Source organism: Anolis carolinensis, chromosome 3 (assembly GCF_035594765.1).
Source record: "Anolis carolinensis isolate JA03-04 chromosome 3, rAnoCar3.1.pri, whole genome shotgun sequence".
NCBI classification, from domain to species: domain Eukaryota; kingdom Metazoa; phylum Chordata; class Lepidosauria; order Squamata; family Dactyloidae; genus Anolis; species Anolis carolinensis.
This window is the reverse complement of record NC_085843.1, coordinates 34,859,322-34,883,321: the sequence shown is the minus strand read 5'-3', so window position 1 is coordinate 34,883,321 and position 24,000 is coordinate 34,859,322. Positions and strand designations below refer to the sequence as shown.

The window sequence follows — 24,000 nt, the reverse complement described above, 5'->3', positions numbered from 1 at the left end:
CCAAAAATATGTTTTATGATGGATTTTGCTTATGTGGTGAAATTTTAAATGTGAAGGTGTTTTGTTTCAGAGTGATTCCAGACATAATGATAAAGTTAATAGTCTGTGGGAGTGTGCCACAAAGTAGGGAGTGTAGGTCTACTGGGCCTATCTCCTTCGGGGCCCAAGTAAGGGGCCTAATAACTTAACTAGCACAGGGCCTCATTTGTCCTAAATCCATTAATGAATACACAAATTTTTAAAACCCTACACACTGCAGATAAAGAGAATTTTTGTAGCATTAGGAAGAACTGGTAACTAATTTTTTCATAGCCTTATTCCAATTGGATAGTTTCAATGAATCATTTGTTGACTGATGAAATAAACGTGTAGCTAACCCCACTATTCAATGGGTTTATTCTAGTTAGGACTAACTATATATTTTAGATAGAAAATACTTTTAAAGTGCAACAGAATACTCAGTTCATTCTTGCATCTTTAACTATGGGGGGAAAAATTCATGATCTACTGCATTGTCAAGGGAGGATAAAAGACTGGAACATTTTTTTAAAAAACAAAGAATATCTAATCCAGCAACACATGTAACAGAAAGGATAGGAAAAATGTTACAAGTATTGTTCAAAAATAGGTTCACCTGTTTTGAGATACTATCTCAAACCTATTTCTGTTGTTACCTCTTGTAATATAAAGCATATTTCATATTTCTCACAAAATTAAATCTTTAGTTTAAAACATGTTTACATTCCTAAAGCCAAGTAATAATTATTCTGCTTATACAAAATCCTAGAAATTTCCCCCCACAGAACATGAAACTATTAGAAACAGAGTAAGAGGTTTTGGGAGGACACCTAGTGTCTCTGAGCAATAAAAATGCAGTAAACCGCTTGATGTTATACATCAGTATGACTACAACACACACTGGAAAGCATCTGGATGTACTGAGTACACCTATTCAGAAGAGGCTAAAATTACAATAGTAATCTTTGTTGGCATATGTTTATAAGTGACGTATAATATATAAAATATATAATATATAAAAGAACAAAAGTGAAATGTGTATTACTGAGCTTTTAAACAATATGATTTACTTCAAGGCAGCTAGTACAAAGAAAGCAATATTCCACAACTTTAACAAAAATACATCTACATTGCCCTTGCTTCAAAATTCCATTATTACATATTTGAAGAGCCCATAGTGCAGACATTTTAGAATATTCCCATCAACATTTTGAATAAAAAAATTAAAGTATTTTAATTTTCTGATATAGTTAATAGATTCACTAGTCAATTTAAGTCCAAGAAGCCATATATAAAACTGATTAGAAAATAAAAGAACTGCTAGTACATTTTAGACACCAGCAGGCAAAAGATGTTTCTCATTCCCTCCCTCCTATCCTTCCATAGGAAGGTAAAAACTTGGTTGTGGGGCCAGGCTTTCGAATAAGAATCAGCAGCATTAATTACTATTATGTATGCTGGAACTCAATTGACAGACCCAGTCTTTTAAACTTGTACACGCCTATCTATATTTTATAAATGCATTTTATGAATGTTATATGTAAGTTAATTTTTTAACTGATTTATAGTGTATTGTACTGTTTTTATATGTCTGTTTTATTGTAAGCCGCCCTGAGTCCCCTGTTAGGTGAGAAGGGCGGGATATAAATATTGTAATAAATAAATAAATAAATTCCATGACTGAATGTTTCTGTGTGTCACTATGTCCTCAGCCCCCAACAACTACATCAGTTACTTTGGCAGCATAAAATGTGTCTAATCTAAATCCATAATAAAAGTGAAAACCCATATGTGTGTATGTGGCACGGATGTCTGCTCATACAGACAGCCTCTGGCCTCCACAAACAGGCTATAGTTCCCAGGGTTAAGAATCTAGCAAGTCACTCTTTTCCACTGACATTGCGGTTACAGCGAGCGCCATGAACATGCAGCCCAGCCCCTGCCAATGTCCTTCCCAAACACTACCTCCCACCACCCAAGGACTGCTTTCGTTTGGGGACCATTTCATCCTAGATTTTGCTTTTTCTTCCACCACAGGTAGGCATCCCAGGGTTCTCCATTGCTGTGGAATTTGCATGGCCCCGCCCACTGCCCTTCCCTTTCCAATCTCTCTGCATAACAAACAGAGCAGAACTGAGCTGCAACTAAACTTACTGGAGGAGTTTTGGGATTGACTCCACATGGTGGAAGTTGTAGTTCACCCTGCATCAGGTCAGAGCACTGTCACTCCTACTGGGGAATATAGAGGAGTTGTAGTTCACCTACACCCAGAACGCTATGAACCCAAATAATGATGGCTGTCAGCCAAACTTGCCATGCAGACCTGATAGGCCCAGATTTGACTACTGGTGGGTTTGGAGGGGAACTGGACTGGAAGTTGAGGAGTAGTAGGTACTGGGATTTATAGTTCACCTGCAATGAATGAGCATCACACTTGGCACACAGAGCCCCCATAACCGATACAACATATTGGGCAAGTTTGGGGAAAAGGGAGTTATAGTTCACCTGCAGCCAGATAAACACTGACCCCCACCAACAATGCACTAGGACCACACTTCACACAGAGAAGCCTCATGACCGACTGAACATACTGTAGGGATTTGTGGGAAGGGGCCTTGATTTTGGGAGTTATAGTTCACCTCCATCCAAAGACCACTGAACCCAGCCAATGACAAATCTACACCAAACTTGCCACACAGACTCAATATTGCCTGCTGTGGATACCGATAGATATTTTGAGGCAATTGCCCCGGGAATCTAGAAATTGCAGTAGTTCACCCCCATCCAAAGAGTACTGCACCACACCTGGTACACACGCCCAAAATGGCCAACTTATAATACTGGCAGGGTTTGGGGAGGATTCAGCCACGATTCTGGGAATTGTAGTTCACCCACTCCAAACAGAAAACATAACATTAAAAGATAATACCATTCTCAAATGACCTGGGCATCACCGGGTCCCCAAGCTAGTATAAAATATAAGGTAAGGCACTCCCTATTCAAAATGGTTCCAGTATGGACAAACATCACTCCAGTCTTCAGCATGAGGATGTTACAGGACTTAAGATGCAAGAAAGATAGCAAAAATAAATGAAAACAATAAAAAGGTGACCAAAATCACAAAAATATTTGAAGACAATACCTGTTGTATTAATCATACTTTTTGGTGTAGCTCCTGTAGCAGCAAATATATTAGGTGTAGTACTTGGTGTAACTCCACCTCCAGTTGTGGCAGTTCCAACTGTGGTCACTGCTAGGCTTCCAGGAGGAGGTTTCTTCACTGGTACTACAACACTCCTGCAGAGAAAGAAATCAGCACAAAATGAGAGATGATAATTAAGATGTGGCATATTAAATACCCATATGTGCCCAGCCACATACACAGTTCTTGAAGGAGAAAAGTCATTTTGAGTTCTATAGTTCTAAAGTCCTGGGGACATGTTCCTGGGACATGAAAAAGCCACCAAGGAATTAAATTCTGTTTTGACCTTAGGTCGAAGAAATCCCTCCCAGTCCCTCTTGAGGTAGCTAAAATGTCTCCTTCAATAATTCTGTAGAAGTTGAAAGGAGCAGACTTATAAGAGTGATCAATGTATATATTATTGATGGCTACCGATGTTTATGGTGCCTTGCAGAGAGAGAAATACAAAAAGAAAAATCAAGAAAAATGCACTATAAATGTTTACACACACACACACAATAGAAGAAGGAGAAGATATGGTTGCTTACCTGTAACCGTGTTTCTTCGAGTGGTGATCTGTGAAATTAGCACATGTGGTAGTGATTGCGCCTGAGCAACACTCTCTCGAAAACCTGCAACAGCTGTTTGAAGTACTTTGGCTACGGCCCCACCCATCCTCCCCAGAAGGCATATATGCTGTGGAAGGGGCTAGAGAAAAAAGTCATGACAATCAACGGGGAGAATGTGTGGGGATGTGCTAATTTTACAGATCACCACTCAAAGAAACACGGTTACAGGTAAGCAACCATACCTTCTTCTTCGTGTTGTCTGGTGAAATAAGCACATGTGGTAGACTAGCAAGCTATTCACCATGGATGGTGGGCGTCCTGACAGTGCCGATGCGAGAGCCGCTTGCTTCTTAGAATGCAGATCCACCTTGTAATGGGTCACAAAGGTCAGAGGAGTGGCCCATGTGGCTGCTCTACAGACCTCGTGGAGTGGGATGCCACGGCTGTATGCTGTAGAGGTCGCCATTGCTCTGGTGGAATGGCCCTTATGAGCTAGTGGAGGCTGCTGATGGGCTAACTCATAGGCCAACTTAATTGTGGCCACAATCCATCCTGAGAGTCTCTGAGGAGAGACAGGGAGGCTCTTAGCGCCCAATCTATACTTCAGAAACAGCCTAGGTGAAGTCCTGAAGTCTTTTGTCCTTTCGACATATAATGCCAATGCACGCCTGACATCCAGAAGGTGCAAGGATTGTTCCAATGGTGTGGACGGGTTTTGAAAGAAAGAAGGTATGATGATATCTTCAGACAGATGGAAATCTGAGGCTACCTTCAGGAAGAATGCGATATCCATACGCATGGCTACTTTATCCGAGTGGAAGCGCATGTAGGATAATCAGATGTCAATGCACAGGGTTCACGTGCCCGTCGTGCCGTTGTGATGGCTACCAGGAAAGCCACTTTCCACAAGAGATGTGAGAGATCTGCCATTGTCATAGGCTCAAAGGGTGGTCTTTGTATCGCTGAGAGTAGCAGCTAGAGGCTCCATGCTGGTATCGGTGGTGCAACTGGAGGTCAAGTGTTTTTGTATCCTTGCCGAAACTGTTTTATCAAGGAGTCTTGGAAACATGACTGGTGTCCCGCATCTCTACGGTAGGCAGAGATTGCTGCCAGACAGCACTTTACAGAACTTAGTTGTAAACCTGCATCTGCCAGAGAGGCAAGGACTTCCAGAATAACCAGTGTGGGAGCTATCAATGGGTCAGTACCCTGTTGTTCTGCATACTGTGTGAATTTCTTCCATTTGTAAGTATATGACCATTTTGTCGATGGTCTGTGTGCTGCATCTAAGATTTTGCTTACTGCTTGAGATAGTGGTCTGGACTCACCCCTCCACGCTGTAAGCCTGAGTCATGTAATGTCCAGGTGGCGGAGGCAGCCCTGGTAAGCGGTCAGAAGGTCCGGCTGCTGCAGGAGGAGATGGTGCTGTCACTGTGACATCATTCGAAGAAGCGCAAACCAAGGCTGCCTCGGTCACCATGGCGCCAGAATTATGCAATTGGCCCTGTCATGGTATAGTTTCGCCACAACCTTGGTGAGGAGGGGAATTGGCGGAAACATATAAAGTAATGGACCTGTCCATCGGAACAGGAAGGCATCTCCCAGACATCCCTTGGAACTATCCTTCTCTTGTTTGGCACAGAACAGACTGCACTTTGCATTCTGAGGCGCTGCAAATAAGTCTATCAGAGGGTTGCACCATCTTGAGAACAGAGCACTTGCTACTATAGGATGGAGGGACCACTCGTGAGGGACCTGCTGTTCTCTGCTCAGATGATCTGCAGTCTCGTTGTCCTGTTCCAGAACATGTAAGGGAAAAAGTGCTACAGGAAAGGGATCCGACGACGCTAAAAGCGTTGTTTCTCTTTAGATTGGAATTTGTTCTTGCTCTGCTGACATGACTGAGATGGTGCTGTCTGTCTAGTAGATTTAGCTGATGTTGCCTGGGGAAGGGGTCTAGTACCCCCCTCATAAGGTTTGCGAGTAGATGAGTAAGTCTTCCCCCGGTACCGGGATGATGTTTGAGTGGGAAAGCCAAACTTGCTGGCTGCCTGACACACCTCTTGTGTGTTCTTTAGCTGGGCGTCTGTCTCAGGGTTAAACAACCCTTTATCATGCATTGGCATATCTTCTGTCAATATCTTGCCCTCTTCTGAGAGGGTAGAGGCCCTCAGCCAAGCAAGTCTTCACACTACTGTCGTTGCAGCAAACATCCTACTTGCCCCTCCGCAGAATGCTTTGCCATCTCTTTTTGGATCTTTGCCAATGTAAGACCCTCCTATTATATCACTTTGGCCAGGGTTTGCTTGTCCTGAGGCAAGCTTTCCAAGTATGGAGCTATCTTTTTCCAGAGATAGCTCTGGTAGGCAGCCATGTAGGCTCCATAATGAGCCATACGTGTAGAGAGGCCTGCACCCAAGTGTATCTTTTTGCCAACAGCCTCCAACCTCCTGCCCTCTTTGTCAGTGGGCCTGAGATGGGTCCTAGCTGAACGTTTATTCTGCATCATATTAACAACCACTGAATTAGGTTTCGGGGTTTTGAAACCCAGGAGGCTGCAGACAAATCCACTTTGTACAAAGCATCACATTTATGTGGCACTGCCCCAACTAATGTGGGAGCTATGTCTGGGGTAGTTGCCAGCTTTAACAAATATGGTACTGATGGCAGTGCTGTCCTCCTGGCGATGTATAAATATAATCGAAGCCAGGTAATGCTGTAGCTGCCTGTGCTGGAATAGTATTCACCACCTGTCTCCTTGGGGGTGAAGGGAAAAAAGTGCTACCCTGAGTTGCAGGGCTTTGATAACACGAAGATACAGAGCATGGCTCTGGTGATATTACAATTCTCCCCACTCCTGGTGTGAGAACAGTACAGAGGACAGAGGTAGTATATGACATACCTGAATTCCCCAAAGGGTTTCCAGAAGGAATCTGCCCAATAGTGGCCTGAACCCTTTTCAGTGTTGCCCCATATTTCTCTACCGCACCTGTGGTAGACAGGGTTGGTGTCATAAATGCCTCCGGTGGGTGGGCTGTCTCTGCCAAGGGGAGCAAGGCTGCACCCGTGGCCGGGGCCTGCATGCACTCGCCTCCTCCATGTTCGCCCAAGGAGGGCCTGGTAGCCATAAGAGGCTTGAGGCCTTCTAGCACCAGAGGCGTGGCCAGCCCCAGCGTGGTGGGCGTGGCCAGCGGCAAGGACGCAGACTGTGGCACAGGCGTGCGTAGTGTCAGCAATGGAGGCTGCGCCATGGCAGTAGCTTGCAGAAGTGGCGCAGGCAGCATCAGGAGTGTGGCTGAATTGCGCAGCATGGCCTCACCCCGTGCCTCCGAAATGGCACGTTTCTTTTTCTTTTTGCCAGCTTTGTCCTCCCCTGAGGGCTTCTGAGGGAGAGAGGTCGCCGAAGGGCTGGACTGGCTCTTTTTGGGGGCAAGGACACAGAGGAAAGGGTAAGGGGGCGATGCTGCCCCATTTTGTCTTGCTTTGGTGTCTGGGCACATGCAGAGGGAGGGGAGGTTACAAGGCATGCTCATACAAGAGCTCTTTAAGCCTCTTCTCCCTATTCTTTCTTGTTTGTGGTGTAAACGCCAGACAAGCAACACAGCTTTTAACAGCATGTACCTCTCCAAGGCAGGAGAGACATTTATCATGTCCATCAGTATCTGGCATCTTACTACCACAAGACAAACACTTTTTAAAGCCAGGTTTAGACATACCAAATGTTGTAGTCAGCCAGTCCGAGTCCAAGGAATCCAGAAAGTAGCAATTCGATAAACCAGTCCAAATCAAGCCAAAGTGCTTATAAAAATAATCCAGTAACAGTCCAAGGTCAATAGGGATTAAAGTTTGTCAGAGAGGTTCCTAAGAAAGCTGCTGTGAGGTGGTGCGAAAAAGGAACTGAAGCTACAGCCCCTTCCACAGCATATATGCCTCCTGGGGAGGATGGGCGAGGCCATAGCCAAAGTACTTCAAACAGCTGTTGCAGGTTTTCAAGAGAGTGTTGCTCAGGCGCAATCACTACCACATGTGCTTATTTCACCAGACACCACGAAGAAGAAACTAAGATCAGGGACAAGAACTCAATGGTTAAGCTACATCCTTGATGAATATGGTGATATAGGACGATAATTTGAAGACAAGCCTAGCTGGTACTACATAATCAGATAACTGTACAGTAAATGTTTTTTGTGCAGTTGTTCATATTTCAAAAATGACAAACCATTATGTGAAAGGAAAAATCAATAAAAGAATAACAGAAAAGGGAAGAATAGATATAACTGGATATGGCAAGGACCATCAAGCAAGGAGATAACCTGTCTTCTCTTGCTGACTAGACTTGCAGAAACAGACTATAGGGAGGATGCCCTATAACTCATCAAAGACTAGAATCAAGTACTAGCCTACTGGTTCTAAGGATTGAGGCATGTAATTTCTATCATTTTCCTTTTACTTCCTAATAAACAACAAAGGTAAAGAAATTTGAAAGATTAACAACACATATAGTTCATGATATAAGGTATTTCATTACCAGAAAGCTGCGAGTAAAATAGCCTATGTATGATTCTTGTGAAACAATATACCAGTAACTATATCAACTTCATTTGATATTAGTTCTAATTATCTTCTTTATTTTGAATAAAATAGAAAAAGATACCTTTGTGTCAGAAAATATACAGCAGAAATGAAATTTTTCATTAATTTTCTTCTCAAAAGAAGCAATAGTCAATTTAAGCAATTTTGTTCTCATCCAATAAAGTTTTCAAAAAAGTGTGCAGTTTTCAAAAACAACTTGCAAGTCAGGACTTATTCTATCCAAATCTGCACACAATTGCTTTGCACAGACAACAGCAGTTTCTGCCCAGAAAATATTTCTGGGCAGACATATAGTCAATATCACTTAAGCTGCAGAAAATGTAGTTATCTGTTCAGAAAAAGCTATTTTCTATGCAAAATGTTGTGCAAAATTTGTCCAAAATAAGCCCTGTAACAAAATTTTCTGTGTAAGAATGTATCTCCTTTGCATAAAATATTTATTTAATTGTTTATATTGGAGTACCATTTGGGGAATATTTTGAATATTCTTTTCACCCCTGGTTTGCAATAATTTTAAAAATGAGATCTAATATAGATTTTAAAATGAAGTAACTGTTTTTGCCTTGGCATTCATGATATTCAGCTCCCATTCTTTAACTACCACATGTTGAAGACATCAAAAGATTACCCATAACAGTTTATTAGGATGTAGTATGTATATGTACATGAGAAATTTGATGGAAAACCAATGGGACTGCATAAAATCATTAATTAATTAAAGTATTTAAAAGATAAAAGATAAATGAAAGGACATTATTCTCTGTAGAAAACTACATTAATAGCTACTCTATTGTCTTGGACTATTTTCTTCTAAAAAGTATTTTTCCTGATGTTCTAGGCCAGTGTTCTAATAGAATTTTTTTCTGCATTACAACATAACATGCCCAAAATATTCACATATTATCATAAAATGAAGCATTGATCAAAACAAAAGAATTCACACATAACTTACCCAGGGCTTATCTATACTGGCTGCTAGATCTGCAGCCAGTCTGGAGCAGCAGTGTTACAAAATGGCTTTGGAGGCAACCACATACGCTGTACCAGACCTGTAGTGGTGGTAGGGTGGAGTCAGCATGGTCCAGATGGGCCAAACTCAGTTTGGCCTGCCTGGGTTGTTACCTTCCCTTCCCTGTCTCTGCCTGACAGTCATTCCCCCTCCTTCTCCCTGGTCCTTTGGGCATCTTCACTGATGTCAACACAGGATGTTTCCAATCGCCAGGACCTCTCTCAGAGCTCTCAGCCACCCAGCGCGGGGGGGGGGGGGGGAGGACAGGCCTGATCTTTTTCGACAGGTGAGTGCAAGAAGAGGATGAGGATGCTGCTTGTGTAGGCAGATAAATAGCTTGCATTAGACCCAATTGTCCTCTTCATACTTAGCCCATAATGCAAGCTAGTCCATTCTTAAGACTTTCCTTAGCACAGAACTAAACCAGTTCAACCCACTTTACCCAGTGTTAAGGGCCATAAGTTCCTGGAGGCTTAGATATCCAGGACTAACTTCTGGACCAGTTTAGACAAGCCCTTGTTTAATTGGATCCATTTTGGGGGAGCTGGAGGGATTGTAAAAGGGAGAGGAAACTATACTAAGCCCAAACATATTTCTGGAAATAGTTTTTTCTGGTAAATCCTGGCTCATGAAAATTTGGTCTGCAAATACTGGTTTAAAATAGTTGACACAATCATCTACTAATCATCTAGTAATAAATTTGGGATATCTACTAGTTTTACTCTGATTTTTGTAGATTTGTGACATGGGGTATCACTGATTTATCAGCTTATCAATTTATCAGGATGGGGGAAAAACCAACATTGGGTGATACCTTTCAAACATAAGAGTACGTTTTGTAATTTTTAATTTTAACATTGTTGGGTAGGTAAAAATTACTAGAGAAAGATGTCTTAGTGTTAGCTTTTTCGTTGGAACACTAAGTAATTTTTTATGAGCAACCAGGTTACATTTTGGTAAATGGAGATGGAGGTGATATTTTAGTCTCACATTTTCATCCTGCAGTCTTATGAAGAGGACTTTCAAATTTTAAAGACTTCTGTCAGTCTTTCAAGTCAAGCCTTTGATGTCAGGAGGCTGCCAGAATTTCAAACATCTGTTTGATTTTTAAGTTACATAGCTACTAGAATCACAGACTAAATAATTATAGTATTAAATGTGTTCTAAATCAAAACACACACTGAAGTGATTATTTATTTTCACTCATTTAAATTATCTGATCTAGAGAAAACAATTGTGATCATTCTAAGTCACTAAGAAAATGACAAGTTTTACAACTGTGCATTATGACAAGCCAGTTACAAAAAAGCTAAAAAAGATTATACTGATATGGTTTCTAGGATCAGGTAGAGAATCCTACTGATTATGTTTGGGGGTGAAATGGCATTGAAACACAGTACAGATTTATAGTACTGATTTAAGATATAATATTTAAACAGAGCCTTTTTGAAACCTATTAGTTACAATAAAAATACATGTATTTGCAAGGGAAAATGTATAATGGGCACAATTAAAACACCCTAATTAGGCGTAGAAATAATTTTTTACATAACAGGTTTTTTTCCTACCTATATAATATAATATAATAATATAAGAAAAGAGGTAGAAAAATGGTTGGGCTGTTTTGATAAAACACCACAAAATATAGAACAGAGAATTTACCCTGTTCGCTCTAGAACACTTGTGAATCTAGAGTTGTATTATCACTTCCCATGTGCTTCAGCAAACATTTATATATTATTTTTATGTGATTTTAAGATGTGTCATAACTTTGACTCCAGATTTCAGGGCCAGAGAAATCTGTTTATATGGTTCATAATGTAATTACAACTACCTTAAGACAGATGAGGCAGAAGGCAGCAATATATTGAAACTGATTGAAAAGTGCAGTTGTCCAGAAGCACTTGTGGGGAAGAGGTCTCTGAAAAGCTGCTCAAAGCTTCAGAGTTTGAAGTGAGATTTTTGATGTTGTCACTCTCAATCTATTGAACGGCTGACGGACAATCAAACCCGTCTGGCTAGCTGGCAGCTCATTTTGCTGGCAGGTGGCAAACAATTAGACACACCAATTTGTGCCTCCTGATGACATTAAAGCATGAAACTAAGTTGTATGCAGGGCCTAGTGATTTGTGTGAAAGCATTTCAAAAATAATACTCTTTGCCGTGGCAACTCATTTCAGACTGCCACCTTCCATTACGGCTGTGAGTAGTGAAGACGACAGACGTGAGTTACGTGCAGTGCAAGGGCGCTTCTGTTCAATCCGTCATCAGCGCCCCCCGAGACCTCAATCCTTCCTTTCATCAATATCACCTCATCATTTATATTCGATAGTACTTGAACTGCTGAATACATTAACTACACAGAAGACCTATTTCATGATATGTTGAAACATGTTTTGTGTTTTCACATTTCATTTACATAAGTAAGTTCTATAAGATAGTATTATGAGATTGCACACATCCTTCCACTTCTTGAAAACAGACTTTTTTGAAATTGTTTCTTTGTGTTTGTACTAGGCATTGGACTACTTTTTTGTGTTTCGAGGGATGCAATGACAAATCTCCTCTAGAAATTTTGTCAAGAAAATCCCATGATAGGTTTTACCTTAGAGTCTCCATAAATCATAAATTACTTCTAACTCACAGAACAACATCAAAATATTTATGGACATAAAAATAATGATTCTTTGAACATTTGAACCAAAATAATCTTACAACAATTCAGAATAATATGTTTGTGAAAAACCTCATCTTTAATCTATGTCACAAACATACACATGCAAACAAACTGAATACACGGCTTTGTAAGAAGTTTAACATATTTCATATGAAATCAATAGACACATTGTCAGATTTAAACTGTAGTATGTACTATCATTACAAGAAGCAAGTTTTATACCAATACATTATCTCTCCTTTGTATGCTAAGATGAGAATGAAACCTTCCAGTTTCAGTTTTGATTAAATGAGATTTTGATTCTTACTAGGAACAGTCAGAGAATCATAGATTTGGAAGAGACCACATGGGTCATCATGTCCAACCCTCTGTTATGCAGGAAATATCAAAGCATTCCTGACAGGTGTTCGTCCAGACTCTGCTTGAAAACCTCCAGAGGAGACTTCACAACACCTTGACATAGCATAATTTACTGCTAAACAGCTCTTACCATCAGGAAGTCCTTCCTAATGTTGAAATGGATCTTTTTTCTGAAATTTGAATCCTTTGCTCTATGCCCTAGTTGCTAGAATAGCAGGAAACAAGCTAGCACCCTCCTGAAGGAGGCACTCATTCAAATATTTCAAAATGGCTATCATACCCCTCTCAGCCTTCCTTTTGCCACACTAAACATACCCAGCTCCCTAAGCTGCTCCTCATAGGGCTTGGCTCCCAAACCTTTATAATCTTGATTGCCCTTATCTGGTCATCCTTGTCATCCTTCTACCTTGTCAATATCCTACTTGAATTGTGGTTCCCAGGACTGAACACAAGTGTTATTCCACATAAGGTGTGACCAAAGCAGAATAGAATGGGATTATGACTTCCTTAGTTCTCGACACTAAACTCCTACTGATGCAGCCTAAAACTGCATTGGCTTTTTTAGCTTGCACATCATTTTTGAATGTGCAAAGGATCAATCCGCAAATCACTGACACTACCAACTGCTACGAACAGTAGTGTTGCTGAATTTAAGGATGTTTATTTACTGCCTACAAATCTACTTCCATTCCTATGGAAGGTACAGACATGATTTTCCCATATCCATCTCTGTCTTCAAGTGAACTAATCCCTTTGTCACCTAAAGAAGATGCTTTGACTAGTCCAAAAAGGAAATAATGATCCTGAAGCCATGATATTGTTTTCCACCTCGTATTTCATTCTTACTTTCTAAAGAATGTTATCTAAATAAGAAAAAAACATGTATCGTTTGCAAACTAGTACCAGGAAGATTTGTAAACTTAAAGAAAAAAAACAAAGCAACTGTTCTGCTTCAAATTGTTCATGATAGTTTGCAAAGTTTCCATCTTGAAATGGTAGTACATTGCAATCTTGTTCAGGAATTTGAGAGTCATCTCTGTCTAAAATGCTCTCTTGTATTTCCAAAAAATAAGAAAGAGATGAAATAGAGTATTTTTAGCCATTGATTTGAAGAAGACAGTTCTGTTGTCCAAGTATTCCACTTCATGACACAAAATTATACATGTCTTTCTCTCCTTGTGTACAGGGGAGGGAAGGCATCTAAACCCCAACTCCTTTGAGATTTTATTTTGTATCACTCCATAACAATTTTGAATACTCACTGATCTGTTACAGTTTTTCTGTAGTGGAGCCTTCTCCTTGCCTGAAGATTAAGTTTGTCAGAAGTGCGATCTTTCTGCTCTAACTGAATTAGAGGAGGCATGTCAAGGCTGCTGTCAATTTCGTTGCCACAAATTAAATTCTGATTTACTTCATTGTGGCTTGAGGTTTCAGAAGTCACACTGTTTCTCAGGTCCTATCCAACTTCTGTACTATTAAAACGATTTGCATTTTATCATTGATATCTATGAGCACTTTCTCTGAAACCTTTTCACCAACTAGAAGAGAGCCTTTCAATGGAGCAGTTACTAAACTGGTTCTAGATTTTTGATCTTCTTAATGCTTAACCACACAGACAACTTTAATACTGCTACCAAAGCCACAAACCTAGCAGTGAAGTAAGGTTAAGTCTTAAGTTGCACCTGTAAGGTCTTGCAAACTTTCCTCAAGGCATGTTGTAAAAAGTTCATACTCAGATCATTCTTCATAAGATATGATACACATGAGGACATTGACTCAACCACTGATGTTGTAAAAACTGCTAATACTTCAGGTAGGTTTTTTTTTGGAGTGCTAACTACTTTTGTTTCTTTCTTGTCTTTTAATATACTATCGGAGCCCTGGTGGCGCAATGGGTTAAACCCTTATGCCAGCAGGAATGCTGACCAAAAGGTTGATGGTTCAAATCTGGGGACCAGGGTGAACTCCCATCTGTTAGCTCCAGTTTCCCATGCGGGGATATGAGAGAAACCTCCACAAGATGGTAAAACATCAAACATAAGGGCATCCCCTGGACAACGTCCTTGCAGACGGCCAATTCTCTCACACTAGAAGCAAATTGCAGTTTCTCAATTCGTTCCTGACAAGAATACACACACACACACACACACACACACACACACATACACATATATAATCTTCTTTGCTAGGAAGGAAGGAACCTCACAGTAATTCAGCTTCTGGAGCATCTACTAATGAAATAACTAAATCTTTCACTAACTGAATTAATAAAACATGTAAAGAAGACCCACCAGATATTTAGAATGCATTGGGTTCTCCAATGTAACCAACTCTCTGAACAACTCTCTGAAATTCCATAACTCCATACACTGATGGAATCCTCCTTCTGATCTTCAACATCAGAATCACAAGAGTCATCCTCACTGTCTGAAAATTCAGGTTAGTTTTTTGGCTGCAAATTCAGATTCTCTACAGTTTCATTCAAACTTTCAGACTCTTGAGCAACCAGATTTGTAATTGAATCTCATTAATAAGTCATTTTCAGAGCATGTTCCTCAAAAAGATTCAGCAGTTTTACTTCCTTTTGTACTCTGCAAATGTGTTTGGAGTCTCCACATTAAAACTAGCACAGGTAACTTGTCCTACATTTTCCTTTGCTGCTCTATCAATGCCTAAACGATGCATTGTCCCTGAATTAAACTACCACATTATTTTTAAATTCAATAAATCAGAAACATGGAAATCCATTCTGTTAAAATCTGAGTTACAAGATTTTCAAAATCAGAAATCAGAAAATGTTCCATATTAATTAAATACCCCAGTTAATTAACACTATGTAAGATAAATGTATTGCATTGAGCTGGTGATGTTAGTAAAGGCAACTAACCATCTCTTTCTGTAATAAATCAAGTGCCTTAGTATTTACAAATCTATCTCTATCTCTATCTCTCTCTCTCTCTCTCTCTCTCTCTCTCTCTCTCTCTCTCTCTCTCTCTCTCTCTCTCTCTATATATATATATATATATATATATATATATAAATGTTCTGACCGTTTTTCCCTTAACGTAAGCAACAAAACTACACAACCAAAAACCACCAAATTTGGCCACAAAAGACATGGTCATCCCCGCTGTTTTTAGACATAAAAAAACCCAAGAAAAATAAAGGCCTAATTAGAGGAAGAGGAAGAACTGTCTTTTTCCCATTGTTGCCATTTAGAAGGGTAAGCTCCGCCTACTTTGTCTCCTAGCAACCCACTCAGCCATTTAATAGTGCCCAGGGCCTCTTCAATTAGGCTTCTTCCTCACTGCCTTTAAAATACAGATTATCTGATTTGAACTGGATTATGTGGCAGTGTAGACTCAAGGCCCTTCCACACAGCTATATTACCCATTTATAATCTTATATTATCTGCTTTGAACTGGATTATCTTGTGTCCACACTGCCATATAATCCACTTCAGTGTGCATTTTATACAGCTGTGTAGAAGGAGCCTCATATAATCCAGTTCTAAGCAGATAATATAAGATTATAAATATACAGTAGAGTCCCACTTATCCAACATAAACAGGACATTGGATAAGTGAATATGTTGGATAATAAGAAAGGATTAAGGAAAAGTCTATTAAATGTCAAATTACGTTATGATTTTACAAATTAAGCACCAAAACATCATGTTATACAACAAATTGGACAGAAAAAGTAGTTCAATGCGCGGGCTGTGGCATAGGCGGGAGAGCAAGCCAGCTGCAATTAACTGCAATGAATCATTCTGGTCATGAGTTCGAGGCCTGCTTGGAGCCTATGTTTGTCTTGTCTTTGTTCTATGTTAAAAGGCATTGAATGTTTGCCTATATGTGTAATGTGATCCACCCTGAGTCCCCTTCGGGGTGAGAAGGGCGGAATATAAATGCTGTAAATAAATAAATAAATAAATAATTACTGTTTTTATGAATTTAGCACCAAAACATCACAATGTATTGAAAACATTGACTATTAAAAGGCCAACTGCGTTGGATAATCCAGAACATTGGATAAGTGAGATTCTACTGTAATATGAAATAATTACTGTGGTATAATAATACATAACAAAATAATCTCTAAAACCAGGACAGTATATAAAGAGCAACACTCTGAAAGCAGGGAAATTGGGAATTCCAGAAAGGAAACAATCAGGGCCAGCTAACACTTCCCAACAAAGGATTCTCCCAGGCAGGAAGCAAAAAGGCTTTGAAGCTGCAAGACCATTAAATGCTAATCAAGGTGGCTAATTGCAGCATTCATACCTGCCACGCCGAGACTATTAATTGCTATTCAAACTGGCCAACCAAGGATACTGCAAGGTAGAAAGAAGCCAGGCTTGCAAGCAGCAAGGCTATTCAGTGCTGTTCAACCTGGCCAACCAAGATTTCCCCTAGATAGAAAACCCCCAAGCTCTGAAGCCACGAGAGTACTCTGTCCCATTCAACCTGGCCAACGAAATATGACCTATGTAGAAAGCAGCCAGACTTTTAAACTGCAAGACTATTCAGTGTAGTTCAAGCTGACCAAACAAGGATTCCCCTACAAGGAAAGAGCCAGGCTTCAAAGCGGTTCTTTGATTGAGGGTGCTACTCCAGCTACTCCAGAAAACGGCCAGGCTTTGAAGCTGCAAGGCTATTTACTGCTATTCCACCTGGGCAACAAATGATTCCCATAAGCCACAGCAATGCATGGCCGGGCAAAGCTAGTTAGTTCTAAAACTGCCACTGCCTCCCATTTTTGAATTGTAAATTTTAAAGGCTATATAAAGTGTATTTATTATATTTTAATCTGTTTTTGCCACACTGTACTAATTGTTAGCCGCTTGGAGTCCCTAAGTGGAGAAAGGTGGAAAGTTAATAATAAAAATAACAACAATGACAACGACAGCAGCAGCAACAACCCTACAGGAATAATTACCAGATAAATTTACTGAATGAATATAACAAGTATTATCAAAAGTAAGCAGCAACACTTTTACAAACTGCTTTTCACATTCAGGAGTTGCACATCATGCAATGGAGCTCTAAGATCTTCTACCACAAGTCACCTTGTTCTGGAACTTTCTACCTTAGAGGACTAACTATATAACTGTGCACCTGTCTGCAGAAGGCATCATAATAGCTGCCTTGTAGCTGAAATTATTAGTAATCTTGACAATGGAGTCTGCAATGTAGTTATATATAACAGTCGTTCCTTCCCTTTTGAGAAGACATTATATTAACCACCTCTGTCCCCCCATCCCCGTTACTTTGGTCTTTTCTAATCTTTTATTCCTATCCAATTTCCTCCATCCTGAGCTTTCTTTTCAAGTCTTGTTTTTTATACTTGAGCACTCATTCCTTTTTTATTTTTCCAAAAACAGACAGAGCCTTTTAAAACTATTGCAAAGGCATCTCCACCACCCCAGCAGATTTACTCTCCCTCATGAAGATAAATATTTTATGCAAATCTGCCTCCTATATTTTGTCAGAGACATGCCCTGAGGCAGTCCACTGATCCATCACTGCCTTTTCTCTGGAGGTGTATTTAGAGGCAAGCCTGAAACTAACCAACTGATCTCTCTGTGGGGATGTCTCTCTTCTCAGTCTCTTCTTTATTTTAGTGGGAGAAGCTGAAGGTTTTCCTACAAATCTTCAATGCTGTTCACAAACTTTATCATCTTTCTTGCCTGATCTACCAAGTCTACAATGATGAACAGAAAAGGAAAGTATAGAGAAAAGTACAGGTGGGGAAAAATGAAAGTATTTTAAAAAGATTTTATCAGCAAGGAATAATTTTGTAGAAAAAGACGTCTCAACTACAAAGAAGTACTGGAAGAGAAAGGAAGACTGTTACTGGTGGAGGAAAAAATAAACAGAAAGGTGAAAGACAATGTCAATGATGGAAGTAATAAAGAATTGGAACTTCTGCCTCCGAACCTGACACTAGAGGAATAACTCACATGATTTCAGGATTGTCCTTCTGCATGCATTATCCAAAGAACCACAGTTTCCCATTATGACCAATATTTGAAAACTTTCAGGGTTGTTCTATGTTTTCCGGGCTGAATGGCCGGAAAACATGACAAGAGTTCTTCCCTCACCCTGGACTTCCCACAGATATATATAAACCTTCCTTGCTGAGTTTCTCCATACCTCACAACCTCTGAGGATGCCTGTCATAGATGTGGGCGAAACGTCAGGAGAGAATACTTCTATAACATGGCCATACAGCCCAGAAAACATACAACAACCCTGTGATCCCGGCCACGAAAGCCTTCGACAACACTTTGAAAACCTTTGTTTACTTGTGGTTAGTTCAAAAGAAACGGATTAAAAACAATAGTTTCTTGTTGGCTATTTGAAGTAGAACTTTTATATGTGCTGTCATATGATACCTGATGTTATTGTGTTGGTTTATGTTTCTTTTAAAAAACAGATAACAAAGTGTATCATGGACAGGTCCAGTGGAGTCATTGTGCAAGTGCAACTATCATAATGCTAGCAGAAACCTAATTCAGCCACAACACTTGTGCTAGCTTAACAAAATTTATTTTTCTACATTTTTTCAACAAATGCATACACATTCAAAAACACCCTTGAAACAAACTGAAACAAACTACGGATAGTGTGTCTCCTCTGAATTAATATCTGAAGGAGGTAAAGGGCTGGATGAAGAAAAACAAATGACACTAAATTCATTTAAGACAAAGGTGCTTCCTATTAAGTGTCCTAACCTGGGGGTTGAGGCGTGTCAATCAGTTCTGGAAAGACTATGAAAGACTATGTTTATAGCTTGGATGTGCTCCTGGATCTGCCTCTCCAAATGTCAGCCCAGATAGATGCAACAGTCAGGAGTCCTTATTATCAGCTTCAGCTGATAGGCCAGATGGTTACATGCTGGTAACCTCAAGATTAGACTTCTGCAATGTGCAGTGCGTTGAGATACCTCTATACCAATGTTGAAAACTCCACTTAGTTCGAAACATGGCAGCCAGTTTGATTATGAGCTCATCTAGGAGTGAGTATATTAGAGCTATACTAAAATAACTCCACTGGTTACCAACTGGTTTCCAGGAAAGTACAAAATATTAGTTATTACCTTTAAAGCCTTACATGGTTTGAGTCCAGTTTATCTAAATGATTGCCTCGTCCCATATAATGTGCCCCATATATTTTGGTCCTCTGTGGGATGTTTACTTCAAACTGCCAGTACCCAACTGATACACAGAGAATCTTTTCATTGGCTGCATCAAGACTGTGAATGACCTTTTGGAAGAGATTTTACAGCTAAACAAAGGTTCAAAATTTAAACACAACTAAAGACCTATCTCTTCTGGCAGGCCTATCCAGTCAATTTCAAATAATGAATTTTGAAATTACATTTTGTTAGCATTGGTATTTTAATCTTTTTTTCTATTCTTTTAAATATGTGTATTTTTATAGTTCTTTGTTTTATCTATTTTAATCATTGTTATGTTCTCTCTCAAATTATGAGGAGAGATGGATAACAAATAAAATTTATTATTGTTATGGATATATGAATTAAGAATATCTTGAAAATAAGAGGAATTACAATTACACAAACACTGGATGCACAAATGCCCAGTAACCACGATGTGGTACACAAATACATGTGTAACTAAAATTCAACAACACTTGCTAAGGAACTCATCTTCTCCACTAGTAGGCTGTTGGCTTTAGCCCTAGGTAGCACTGAAAACTATAACATTAAAATTACATTTGGACTACAGACTTTAAAATAAAAGTCTGTATAGTAGATTTCCAAACCAAATACATTACATTAATACCACTGAGTGCACTAACTCTATCTTAATGCATTATTTTATAAAATCTTTTATAACTCCCATAATTTTATATAGACTACACTTATTGATTATAACCTTTGTCTCCCAATACTGTTACAAGGGATCTTCACACTGAGAAGGGTTCAGGATTTAGTGAAGATGCAAAGTCAAACCAAAATAATAAAGCCATTTTAGAGTCAGGTGAGGAATTAATGTACCTGGCTTTTAACATTTACCAATATAATGATTCAAATGCACAGATCTGAAAGTATTAACAAAATATCAAAGCTTTAGACAGCTGATTAAAAATAATTTAAATAACAAGTAAAAGTATCTGAAGATCTTAGTATGCATATTCAAGATATCAAATGCAGATATGGAAATAATCAATTACTGTATTAACAGATCAGTAACACCATTAACATTGCTATTGTTTATTTATTCAGTCATCAGAAAGGACTAGAGATGGCTGCCCAGGTGGATAAATATCACATTCCCCCTTTTCATTCTGTGACAAACCAGTCTATTCAGTTGTTTTGAATACCTAGCTGATCATGAGTCATAGATGTGTAAACATTCCTGAAAAGGGGCACAGAAAAGAAAATCCCTCAGTTGCTCGAGACAACAATTTCCTACAAAGATCTGAAGATTCTAACTAGGTTTGTCAGAATCTTATTTATTATAGTCATTTATATTTCATTTTCTAATATATAAATTTTTATTGAACAGTTCACAGAAAAGCATGAAATCATTGGTACTTTCAATTTAAATATCAAAACATTGGGACACAAAAACACACAAATATAAAACCCCCACTATATTAGGTATAAATAGATTTAACAGAGGCCAAAGTGGTATCTCCTGTCAGAAAAATAATAATTAAATACAGTTAGTAATACGAGGGCTATCCACAAATGTATATACAGTAGAGTCTCACTTATCCAACACTCGCTTATCCAACATTCTGGATTATCCAACGCATTTTTGTAGTCAATGTTTTCAATACATTGTGATATTTGGGTGCTAAATTTGTAAATTCAGTAATTACTACATAGCATTACTGTGTACTGAACTACCTTTTCGGTCAAATTTGTTGTATAACATGATGTTTTGATGCTTAATTTGTAAAATCATAACCTAATTTGATGTTTAATAGGCTTTTCCTTAATGCCTCCTTATTATCCAACATATTCGCTTATCCAACATTCTGCCGGCCCGTTTATGTTGGATAAGTGAGACTCTACTGTAATAAATATTTTTTCCTATACATTGTTAATTTTTAATTCCAAAACATAATTTACTTTGTGGATAGCCCTCGTATTACAGACATAAAGCCCAACCAAGCCTTAAATTCATAAAAAAAAAAAATCTCTTCTTCCTCCATTCTGACAGTGAAGACCCAGGATTACTTGGCTTGTAGCTTGTAAGCTTTTAATTATAATTCATGACAAATCCTAGTTTGCTATTTTGTTCACAAGCTATGCACAAACTATAGTTTATTTCCAAACTAGATTTACACTGGTATATGACAATGGTTGGAAGCAAACCGAGATCAGAAGATTCTTTCTTTGTGGTTTACAGTGGTTTAGGTACTGAACTAAACTGAAGAAACATAGGTTCCAGTCCCTTCTTATTTGATAAAATGCACTGGGTGACCACAGGAAAAAATACTGCCTCTCAGCCTAACTCTGCTAACAAGATCACTAGGATGATGAAATGGGAGAACCATAGAATGTTCAAGGATTGGGACATTCACTGGGATATAAAGATGCTTTTTTATAAAGCTATTGTCCTTTTATATATTCTATTGTACACCTGTGAAACATGGACCATCTACAAATGTCACCCTAGACTTCTGAAAAGATTCCATCAGCGTTGCCTTAGAAAAATCCTGCAAATCTCTTGAGGAGTCAGGCAGACAAACATCAGTGTCCTGAAAAAAGCAAAGACCACCAGCACTGAAACTTCACTGGACTGGTCACCTTGTCTGAACGCACAATCTCCCATGCGGTTACTTTACTCTCAACTTAAGAATGGAAAATGGAATGTTGGTGAACAACAACAACAAAAATAAAGATGGGCTTAAAACAAAGGTAAAAAATGTTGTATAAACACCAAGAACTGGGAAGTCCTGGCACTCGAGTGTTGGAACTGGAAGTCAGCTGCTACCTATAGTGATTTTGAAAAGGCATGAATACAGGGTGAAAGGAAGAATGTGCTGAAAGGAAGGCCAAGATCCACAGATCCACCACCAAGACTCTATCTCTGGAAGACAATCATAATCAGCCACAAATTATTGCTCATGGTAATCTCCTTGGTGGAAGTATGGGATAAAGAAATACATTCAAAATCATCTTTCTTTGTGCACAAGAATGAATGAGTCCCTAGTACTAAAACATGGTATAAAATTGCATCTGAATGCAGACAGCTTCTCTAGTGAAAGAGGAAAAATGGTAAGAGAATCCTTTTCAGTCTTTAGAAGTAATTGCCACATGAATGGATATTGCTTTTTTTCTATGATAGCTCACATATATCTACAGCTAGCCAGTGGTTCCATGGGTGAAGTTGCCATTATATGAAAATAAAGTGTGGCATAAGTGATGTAATATGATAGACACACACAAATGTGGAGCTCTGACAGAAAATACATGAGTTTTTGAAATACTATGCAGTTCTATTTAGTTATGTATGGTTCTTTTCATTTGTATCTAGTACATTTGGTATGACTATATAGGCACTTAAATTGATATCTTTGTTTTATCTATATTGTTAAAGTTCACAGAATCCACCCATAGAATCATAGCAACATAGCATCATAGAATAATAAAGTTGAAAGAGACCGCATGGGCCATCTAGTCCAACTCCCTGCCATGCAGGAAAAGCACAATCAAATCCAATCACTTCTGGAGTAATTGCATTAAAGCTCTGTTTTCTGTAACTGAAGTATTTCAGGGTGAATTTCAATTATGAATTAGACTTTTATTTGCAGCTAGAAAACAACATTTAATCCAGATATCCTTCCCATAACATAAACAATACAAACTGTTTATTAGTAAGGCAGCCTACACCTATGTAAAGGCATTGTCTTTATCAACTTCTCAAAGACATATTACAAATTCAAGTGTTAAGAATAATATTATATAACACAATAAACCATTTTTGTATTATACCTGTCAAAGGAATGAAACTGCATCGGAAGAATAGGTTGAGTTTCTCTCTTCAATGCAGGATCAGGATAGGGAACAGGATCAGGGCCACATTCTGCAATTTCCACTGGCGCAGCCACCAGACTTTTCAATATTTCTTTGACATTGATGCCCTTGCTTTGACTGATGCTTGATATTGAGGATGCAGGCTTCAGAATTTCACTGGGACTTTCAGTCAAACTTTCCTGAGATTTCTTCACCTCAGAAGATAAAGTAGACAACAGTTCACTCATAGCATCTGGACCTGTACTAGTTTCCAAGTCTGTACCATTCAATATACTAGGCATTTGTTCCTCTCCAATTCCAGAATCAGTATGAGGAATGGAGCTTTCCAGCTGAATATCTTCAACCGGTGTTGGAGTTTCTTTTTCTTTGATATTATCTGGAAATACAGCAGGAGTTTCTGCAACAGAAAAATTATATTTAAAAACCTTAAGCTTGGAAATTACTGCAAATATAGCAATTAAGATTTTAAAAATAGAGTTGAGAACTCAAAATTTCTTTGGAAACATAGGTGGAAATTCATTTTCTAAGCACTGGGTTCCATAGCAGCAGTGACCCATCCCTTTTCTCATAC

At 38.9% G+C, this 24,000-nt stretch overlaps 1 protein-coding gene across 3 annotated transcripts in view; it reads right to left on the bottom strand.

Annotated features, from left to right (window-relative positions):
* LOC100554350 (neurobeachin) overlaps positions 1–24,000 on the bottom strand; it is a 385,661-nt gene that overhangs the window by 339,323 nt on the left and 22,338 nt on the right. For all 3 annotated transcript variants that reach the window (XM_016992607.2, XM_008107912.3, XM_062974715.1), the window contains 2 exons: positions 23,388–23,826; positions 3,161–3,315 (listed from right to left, as the gene is read on the bottom strand). In XM_016992607.2, the coding sequence (XP_016848096.2) occupies positions 3,161–3,315; positions 23,388–23,826 (594 nt within the window). The remainder of the gene's footprint in view (positions 1–3,160; positions 3,316–23,387; positions 23,827–24,000) is intronic.